Raw genomic sequence first — 10454 nt, forward strand, 5'->3', positions numbered from 1 at the left:
AAATAAAAGTGAAAATGATTATTTATTCGTCATTATTGTATTTTCTGTGACACACCAAAAACTCACGAAAGCCTCTATTTTTATAAAAAGTCAAAGCTAACCTCTGAAAATAAGCCTCCAACACAACACCGCCGGGATCTCCATAATGAAGCATCATGGCATCATTCATCAAATATGCAGGCGGAGGCGGCCATTAAAGCAAGAGTGATACGTGGATTTGCTCGTTTATCTTTGTTTTTGTTTGTGGTTCGAATACGGGGTTTTTGTTTACTTGTATTTTTTAAGGATTATTTTCAGCTAGGGCTTTAGTATTTAAATATGAAAAACTTTAAATTCTCCTTTATTTGTCAACTAGCGGTTGCCCGCGACTTCGTACGCGTGGATCGCGTTTTACCCCCTTGGGAGTTGAATTTTGCAAAATCCCGTCTTAGTGAGCACCTACGTTCTAAAAGGAACCCCCATGCAAAATTTGAGACTCCTAGCACTTGTAGTTTCTGAGATTTCTTAATGAGTGAGTCAGTCAATCAGTGACCTTTCGCTTTTATAGATATAGATGAGAAAGTTTGTTTGTCCATACATCCTTAATACAATCTTTCGCTTAAAAACTACCGAACGGATTTCGATAAATTTTTACAGTACCTGTTATTGTTTATACATCAGAATAACATAATCTATTTTGTTTGTCTGTGACAAACTGAAATCCACGCGGGCGAAGCCGTGGGTAAAAACTAGTTTTCCATAAAAACGGCAACTTATCTAAGGTATAAAATAAGGTACTATAAATTGAAACTGATTTCAGAATCTAAATGTCCAGAATTATCTCTAAATTACTAATGTACTTGTATTTTAACAAAATGCCCGGTCAAGGGATGAGTGCTTTCCAATCTTCAATTTCAAAAGCCTTTAAGTACCAGCCAAGGGTTCTCTCAAACTTTAAAACCCTGTTACCCTAATCAAGAATAAATAAAACAGTTTACGTAGAAAAACAAGCTACGGTTGATTTTTCGTTTATTTAAAGTAGGACCTTTTGGGCATGTGTCCCTATTTGAAAAACCGGTATAAACACTATTTGTTTTTATCTTTGACACTTTATACATATATGTATATTATAGAATTACCTTTGTAGTAAATCACGCTATCTATTAGTGACAACCGCATAAAAAACGTAGTTTTTGAGTTTCGCGAACTAACAGTCGCAGTGGACTGTTTTATATTAAAACGGGACTATTCCCACCTCTCGTTCCCACCGCTGCAACTCCTGTGTAGCCAGGATCTACAGTTTGACCGCCAATAACCCAACCAGTGAAGGTCGTTTGTCCCGGGGGAAAGTTAAACTTTCATTGGACCCGCAACGAAATTAACCAGAAGAACATCGGAGAAGTTCGAAGTTAGGGTTTGTTTTCCCTCCATTTTATTTTCTTCTTCCCTTCATTGACAAATGTGACTGAGTTTTCTCCGCCACTTCACAGCACCAGCCCATATGTTGTCCCGAAGTGGTGGTAGGGCAAGATATATTTGGGACGTGTATATTATTATGCGCCCTGGAAAGGGCCTATTTACTGAATAAAATATTTGATTTGATTTCAGTAGCTATTTAGTTGGGGTGATATTCCAACCACACTTTGAGAAGCCGATATCTAAAATGGCGGCCCGATCTAAAATACCTTTGAATTTAATTAAAATTACGCAAAACAGACGCCCAAATTAAATTATAAGAGACTAGTTGATCCTCAATTCCCAAACAAAATGACAAAAGGTGTTATTTCCATTATTATAAAGACGGTGCTTAGAATTTTGATGTAATGAACAATGGATGGCTTCATTTGTATGACTTCGAACTAAGAGGTTGTTCTTTAGATTCTTTACTTGGATAGTTGGATTCGATTTCTATGAATGATAGCTATATTTTTATAACCTTAACTTCGAACTCCTCCTATGTTCTTCTGATTAATTTCGTTGCGGGTCCAATGACAGTTTAACTTTCCCCCGGGACAAACTTGACCTTCACTAGTTGGGTTATTGGCGGTCAAGCTGTAGATCCTGGCTACACAGGTGTTGCAGCGGTGGGAACGAGAGGTGAGAATAGTCCCTGCAAGAATATGACCTTCCAATTTATAGAACAGAACAGAACCACTTTTGATTTAACTAGTAAAAGTTACCCAAAAAATCACCTTTCAAAAATTTATTTGACTAGGTATACGTGGTCGCGTCGATGTATTGGCAGACGAACAGTGAGGTAAAGTGAAACCCCGACGTAGATGCAAAAATGTATTCACAAACGGGTGTTTACATATACGTAGACCCGGTAAGTTTGGAGAGTAACTCTGCAAGAGGCTCTGTAAGACACTCCATAGCGTCAAGCTAAGCTCTCCTTAAGCTAAGTATACTCTCGAAGCTAACTTACAGTAGTTCGCCAAAACCCTTAAACGCTGACAAGAAAAAACTCTTATACCGCGATGTAAGTGATACACAACGCCATCTATTGGCAACCGCGGGAACTAACTAGTCATACGCGCTGATACATCGTTCGTAGTGAGCTCAAATGACGGTCGATGTCGCTGGTCTTTATAATGATTGTAATGTTTTGGTGTAGTACTTTACTTATTTTAAATTAAATAATTATTTTTCTCTCTTTCTTACTTGATAAAAAAGCTGGTACTCCGTATCCGTCAGCCTTAAGGCCACCTCCTCCGGGAAGTTCAGAAGAGTCTTCAAGGAGGCTAGTTCTTCGAAACTGGAATCCTCTTGGTTTGAACCTGGGAAGATAAACAGAAACCTTATAATAATAATAATAATAATAAATATATATCCTTGGACATTTTACACTGCGCTTCTAGTCCCAAACTAAGCAAAGCTTGTACTATGGGTACTAGACAACGGACATAAACATACTTACATAAATACTTTTTTCTTTGTAAATACATACTTATTATACATAGAAAACACCCAGTCCAATACAAACAAATATTATGTTCATGCACACAAATGTTTGTACTGTGCGGGAATCGAACCCGCTACCTCCGGAATACTAGTCCGTTTCGATCCACTACACCAAACGGCCGACTTTATTTTATTATTATCAAGTTTAATGTTTAATACCAGAATTACGCCCGTATTCACAAACGATGCTTACTTATGCGAAGCAGCAAATCGAACGCACAGCATTGAATAGAGCTCTGTGATTAGTTCGTGTGTCACTCTGTGCGTTCACGCGCACTGTGAGACCTCATAGTAATGTTTGTGAATATGGGCATTAGGTAAGCTGACAAAAAAGTTTCGGCCAGTTTCACCAAAAAGGTTTTGCAAACATTTACCCCTTATTAATAAAAATTTATAGGGATGGACACTGGATTACTCGTAAAATGACATTTTCATTTCATATTAAATAATAATCTATGCTAGTCTATACTAATATTATAAATACGAAAGTAACTCTGTCTAACCGTCTGTCTGTCTGTCACGCTTTCACGCCTAAACCACTGAAGCAATTTTGATGAAATTTGGCATAGAGATAGTTTGAGTCCCGGGAAAGGACATAGGACAGTTTTTATCCCGGTTTTTGAATCAGGAACGCGCGCGATAAGGTTATTCTGTGACAGATAAAATTCCACGCGGGCGAAGCCGCGGGCGGAAAGCTAGTAATAAATAAATGACAATTTAGACCAGAGCCAGAGTTCAACTAGGGAGATTTTTTTAATAAGGAGAATAAAGGTCATACCACACTTATCAACCCGGAAAGGGATCAACACCTTATTTTATTATTAGTTCCTATCTATACCAAAATTCAATCTATACCAAAATTCATTCAAATGTACGATATTTGTATGGATTTTAGTTCTAAGATGTTGTCAAACTACATCTCCCATTCAACATATCTATTAACATACAATATGTATGACAGCAAGATTCTATAAATGTGGGTAGTCATTGATTATTCAGACAAACCATTATTCGCTGTCTGTATGGAGCAAACATGTTCCCGAGGGAATCAGGACTGATCTACACTAATACATGATCCTACTTTAATATTGTCACCCTGTATTACTGTGTTTTTAGCAAATAAACGTTTTGAATTTGAATTTGAATAAATTAAGAGGAAAGATTTGATTGTTTACGGGACTATTCCCACCTCTCGTTCCCACCGCTGCAACTCCTGTGTAGCCAGGATCTACTGCTTGTCCGCCAAAACCCAACCAGTGAAGGCCAAGTTTGCAGATTTGTTTGCTTGTTTTAAATATCCGAAACTACTGGACCGATTTGAAAAATTCTTTCACTATTAGAATCCTACATTATTTCTGATAAACATTAAAAAAAGTTTGCCAAAAAACTTCGTTAGTACAGTGGACTGTTTAATAAATAAATTATGTATTTACCCGTCATATTTCGAAATTGACACCTTATCTCACACAGCTTAATTGAAAAAAGTTCTCCAAGCCTGCTATTGTCAAATATTTATACAGGGTGGAATTTTGTAATGCGACCTGGAGGGAAATTTTGGGAAATTCTGGGTGGATAGAAAATTTTACTCTAAGAAAACATTCCTTTATTTTTGGACCTATTTATATTAAGTCAAAATCAAATTCAATTATCCTACTAATATTTTATATGCGAAAGTTTGGATGTTTGGATGTCTGGATGTCTGGATATTTGTTACTCTTTTACGCAAAAACTACTAAATGGATTTTGTTCAAACTTTACAGTATTATTATTTGTAACCCAGATTAACATATAGGCTATAATTTATGCCGATCTGTGACACTAAATTTCACGCGGGTGAAGCCGCGGGCAAAAGCTAGTTGCATATAAAGTCTGAACAGTTTAAGCTGAAAATACTGCATTATTCATTCAAACACTTCAGCTTGCAAAGTCTTTTCATAGACAAGAAAAGCGTGAGTTATTCTAGCACATTACGGGTTCCGTAGCTTTTTACTTCTTCGCAGCATCTTTCTTCTCTTTTTTCGGAATGCATTCATTTTGACCTGACCGCAGACCGCAGCATGCATCCAGTGTGGCAAATCCTTATAAAGGGTTTTTTATAAAAAAAAAAATTTTTATTCACATCGAGGAAGCTCTTGGCCTGTATCTCACTTGATGGTAAGTGACGATCAGGCCGAAGGTGGAAGCGAGCTTCACAAGGAATCCTCAACCACGGAGGAACTGGCTATCTTACTTCTAACTGTCGGAACACAACAATGCTGTTAACATTTTTGTTATGGCGACAGACATAGGTAAGATGGTGGTAGCTAGCCAGGCGGACTTAGAACAAGCCCTACCACCAACCAAACTGAACAGAAAAATCTGCTCCCACTAGGAATCGAACCCAGGACCTCTGCGTCTGCGTCTGCGTCTTACCACTAGACCACAGAGGCGGTTGACAAACTTGAAAAAATCGAACTGTCTAAGACGGGAATCGAGCCCACAACCTTTCGCTTATCTTCCATCTGAGCTACTTAGACACTGGATGATACCATCGAAATTTTCAACTGTAAAACGCTGTTGGGGCCACGTTTTTCAAAAGGTCATTTTAGATACGGATACATAAGGTGGACCGACGATCTGGTGAAGATCGCGAGAGGTGCCTGGATGCGAGCGGCGAAGGACCGGTCTTTGTGGAAATCCTTGGGTAGGCGTTTGTCCAGCAGTGGACGTCTTTCGGCTGAAACGAACGAACGAACGAACGAGATACGGAACCGTAAAAAACCGGCCAAGACCGAACACATTCCGCAATAACGAACTTCCGTTGCGAATTTCGAAATCGTTCCATTTATGAATTCAAAACTTCCAACGGTTATTGGTGTTGCCAGTTCCCGCTTATTTGTTTTATTTCCCGCCAGTACTTTTGTTATTGAATTTGTTTGGAAGAATCCGTTTATCTTGTGGTGTGGAAAGAGTTTTAAAATGTAAGCTATTTACAACACAAGAACGGGTTGTTTGTACTGTATACATTTATGGGCACGGATATTTTTTATGGTTTCAAGTCTTTGCTTGGCACTTAGAAACTTTAAAAAATAACCTACCAGTAGTGGTTCTTGACAAAGAATTCAATATTATGTCGTCACTCAATGATAATTGTAATGTATTTATTTACAACTAGCGGCCGCCCGCGACTTCATCATTATGGGGTAGGGGTTGAAATTTGCAAAACACCGTCTTAGCGAGCACCTACATTCTAAAAGAAACCCCCATGTAAAATTTGAGACTCCTAGCACTTGTAGTTTCTGAGATTTTGTGATGAGTGAGTGAGTCCAGTCAGTCAGTGAGTGACCTTTCACTTTTATAAATATAGAAAAAAACCTACACTAAAAAGTAGAAAAATAATTACTAATTACCTACTTATTTATTAGGACGAATTATTAATATTTATGTAGGTATACCATGATTGATACTTCTGGAGTCGGTGCCAAGATTATGAAACATGTAAAGTTTGCCTGCACCGACTCCAAAAGTATCAATCATGGTATACCTACATAAATATTAATAATTCGTCCTAATAAATAAGTAGGTAATTAGTAATTATTTTTCTACTTTTTAGTGTAGGTTTTTTGGAGTCGGTTTTATTTTTTTTATAAAATTTTACTTATTTCTTGCTTTTTAGTTAACTAATTATTACCTTGATGTTACCACTGAAGGTAGGCAGTACATTGAGACCAAAAAAAAATTGGTTCATAATCGGCGGAGATATTGCGTATAAAAAAGTTCATCCCCAATTTTCCACCCTTGGGGGTGAAATATTTTCTTCAAATTCGCATGAAACCACCCTTTTGATAATACCTATTCAACAAAAAAATAATCGTTCAAATTGGTTTATAATCGGCGGAGATATTGCGTATAAAAAAAATTCATCCCCAATTTTCCACCCTCGGGGGTTGTTTTTTTATTTTTAAATTTAAATGGGACCACCCTTGAGGTATTACCTATACGAAAAAAGATTTGTTCAAATCGGTTCATAATTGGCGGAGTTATCGCGTAACAAACATAGAAAAAAAAAAAAACATACGGGTCGAATTGAGAACCTCCTCCTTTTTTGAAGTCGGTTGAAAACTAGCTTTTGCCCGCGGCTTCACCCGCGTGGATTTTAGATTGTCACAGATCGTCATAAATTACAGCCTATATGTTATTCTGGGTTAAAACAATAATACTGTAAATTTTCATCAAAATCCGTTCGGTAGTTTTTGCGTGAAAGAGTTACAAACATCCAGACATCCAAACTTTTGCATTTATAATATTAGTAGGATAAAGTATTATAATCCATCGTACGAGCTTTGCTTAGTTTGGGACTAGATAACGCAGTGGAAATAATTTCCAATCCTAAAATATGTGTGTATTAAACGTACAAACACTTGACAGCACATTTGACCAACATTTTAATGAGTGCTATCGTTTTAACTCACCAGTAGGCGCCACTGTAGAATAAGGTCCAGTGGTGCCAACTGTTAAGCATAAAAACGACAACCTTCATTGAAAAATCAAACTTATGACAAATACATAAGGTTTCAAATGCCTTGTACATACCTTCATCATTATCTACGCTCCCTGAGGCTCCACTCGGGCCAGGCTTGGTGCCGTCTCGCATTTCACTACCTACACAATACACTAACTACACTGCACTAGTCACTATTTCACGATTGTCACGTTTAGCGCCATCTAGCGGCGTCTCATGACGGCTTGTTACGCTGGAGCGGCATATTTGTGTTAATCTGAAACAATGGAAAAAACATAATTATTCATCATTATTCACCATCACTAATTTACCAGAAGCAAAATAATTTGGCCCACACCCATGGGTGGACGTCCTACGTTGCGCTTTCCGGTACGTGGCCTCCACTCAAGAACCTTGCTGCCTCATCGGTCGTCAGTTCTGCGTACTATGTGCCCTGCCCATTGCCACTTCAGCTTGGTAATCCTTCGGGCTATGTCAGCAACTTGAGTTCGTTTACGGATCTCCTTATTACTGATTCGATCTCGTAAAGAAACACCCAGCATAGCCCTCTCCATAGCACGCGTTGCAACTTTAAACTTATTTACATGTATCTAAAAGCTCAGGAAAAAATGTTTCTTACGTTATATATCAGAGTAAATACAAATGAGTAGGTCATCTTCATAGAAACGCCCGAGCGCGGTTTGTATGTGAGCGCGCCGCATACGTATTTGCGCGCGCTCACATACAAACCGCGCTCGGTGCGTTTCTATGAAGATGACCTACTCATTTGTATTTACTCTGGTTATATTCAGAATAGCTTCTCTAGTATTCTATTTACTTAGAAATCTATCGCCAGTATCACAAACGTTGATTGCATAAGTGAAGCACCAAATCGAACGCACAGTGTTGAATAGAGCTCTGTGATTGGTTCGTGTGACCCTGTGGGTCCACGCGCAAGACCTCATAGTAATGTTTGTGAATCATCATTATCATCATCATCATCATCTCAGCCATAGGACGTCCACTGCTGAACATAGCATACAAGGTGGACCGACGACATCATAAAGGTAGCAGGAAAGCGCTGGACGCAGGCCGCTACCAACCGGGTAACATGGAAAGCATTGGGGGAGGCCTATGTTTGTGAATACGGGCGTCCTGTAACGTACAATAACCTCAATAAAAATTACGTAACTGCCCTTCATACACTACCCATTTGTCACTCGATAAGTAAGTTCTTATCGGTACAAAATACCTACGTCCCGTCACTCGATATCCTAAATAACGGTCTGTGATAACGTCACACCTGCCCCATTGTCGGGCCCACTTAGTCGGGGAAAACGGGAAAAGAACGCTTGGAAAGGGTATAGGGAGGTGGTGGTGGCGATTCATTTAGCTATCGATATGAATAAATGTTAAGGAGTGGATTGTATGGTTAATTTATCGATTTGAAGAATTGTACTCGTAACGCAATAGCTTTGTTTTTTCTTTATATCGTTTAGCATCTTTTGAATTTTAATATTTTTTCCTATTAACTTTGCAGAAAACCGTATTAGGATATTGGAGTTTATAAAAAAAAATGTATTGCAAATGCGACATTAGTGTCGATATCTTATCACAAGTATTACGATTGTAGCTGTTTTTGGTGCAAATAAAAACCCAGTAAAACTGATTTGCGCAATAGGATTGTGAAATTTTACCAAAAATTTACCTAGAGGGAAACCGCGGGATAAAGTTAGTCACTTATAATCTGGAGTGATTTAGGCAGACTAATCTCACTTTTGGAACTAAAAAAAAGATGTCAGTAACTTTAAAAAGCCGATAGTCATTCCATATCGAGGCTTCCTTCGTTGACAAAATATTGTCGATAAAATTAAAAGAAACTTTTTATTTTAATCGATATTTACGATACCCAGCACTATATTGGAAAACGTATCCTATTTCGCTTAAGGAGTAGAGTTGATTTATTTTCTCTTTCACCGTTTTATTTGGGAATGGCTCAGTTGGTTACAGTGTGTATAGAAAGCAATGTTATTTAATTCGGTGATATCATCATCTCTTACAGAAACGTGGTCCCTCATTATAGGCCTTATACAGAAGCTCAAAGCTGCACAGCGTGCTATGGAGAGGGCTATGATATGTTTTTTACGAGATCGAATCAGAAATGAGGAGATCCGTAAACGAACTAAAGTCGCTGACATAGCCCTACGGATAGCAAGCTGAAGCGGCAATGGGCAGGGCACATAGTACACAGAACTGACGGCCGATGGGGCAGCAAGGTTCTGGAATGAAGGCCGCGTATCGGACGTCCACCCACAAGGTGGACCGATGACATCATAAAGGTAGCAGAGAAGCGCTGGACGCAGGCCGCTACCAATCGATCAACACAAAAGATCAATTGGCAGCTATCTTTCTTAGGTCATCGGTCCATCAAATAAATAGGTCCTACTCTACTTTTACGAGATAGGGTATTTCCTACATAAAAATTTGTCAAGACAGGGTCTCTGTAAGAACCTATTTGCTCTTTTTTTCGTCGGTACAACATGGCTATCTTAGATGAAAGATAGATCCCAATCTTAACAGGTTTAGCGTATTACTCAGTCAGTATGAGATGAGGTATGAGAGTGGTACGGGAGGGTGTTTTTTGTTACGTCAAATCGTCGCTTGCCTCTCTAACTGACGTATCTGACATTTTTTTCGAAACTGAGTTATCTGCACCATCTTAATCAATTTCGTAAGACGAATCGATCTGTCTAATCGCCTGAAAATTTTGCAAAATGTCAGTTATGTCAGTTAGAGAGGCAAGCGACGAAATGTCAGCGAGACAGTTCAGTTTTGTATGCTCTGTCAAGTCATAAATGTCAAAATTAATCCTCCCATGCCGCTCCCATACCTCAGGTACTAACACCCCTATTCACAAATGATACTTGCTTAAGTGAAGCAGCAACGCTATGCGAAGTCGAACGCACAGCGTTGAACAGAACTCTGTGATTGGTCCGTGTGTGTCACTCCGCCACTGCAGTATTTTCTATGAATA

At 38.6% G+C, this 10454-nt stretch overlaps 1 protein-coding gene across 1 annotated transcript in view; it reads right to left on the reverse strand.

Moving 5' to 3' along the window:
* LOC135085891 (1-phosphatidylinositol 4,5-bisphosphate phosphodiesterase epsilon-1-like) overlaps positions 1-7619 on the reverse strand; it is a 136418-nt gene extending 128799 nt beyond the window's left edge. The window contains exons 1-2 of the mRNA XM_063980676.1: positions 7513-7619; positions 2641-2756 (exon numbers count right to left, since the gene is read on the reverse strand). Coding sequence (XP_063836746.1) covers positions 2641-2756; positions 7513-7573 — 177 coding nt within the window. The 5' untranslated portion in view covers positions 7574-7619. The remainder of the gene's footprint in view (positions 1-2640; positions 2757-7512) is intronic.
* Positions 7620-10454: the final 2835 nt, after the last annotated feature.

The sequence above is a fragment of the Ostrinia nubilalis genome, chromosome 30, assembly GCF_963855985.1.
Source record: "Ostrinia nubilalis chromosome 30, ilOstNubi1.1, whole genome shotgun sequence".
Classification (NCBI taxonomy): domain Eukaryota; kingdom Metazoa; phylum Arthropoda; class Insecta; order Lepidoptera; family Crambidae; genus Ostrinia; species Ostrinia nubilalis.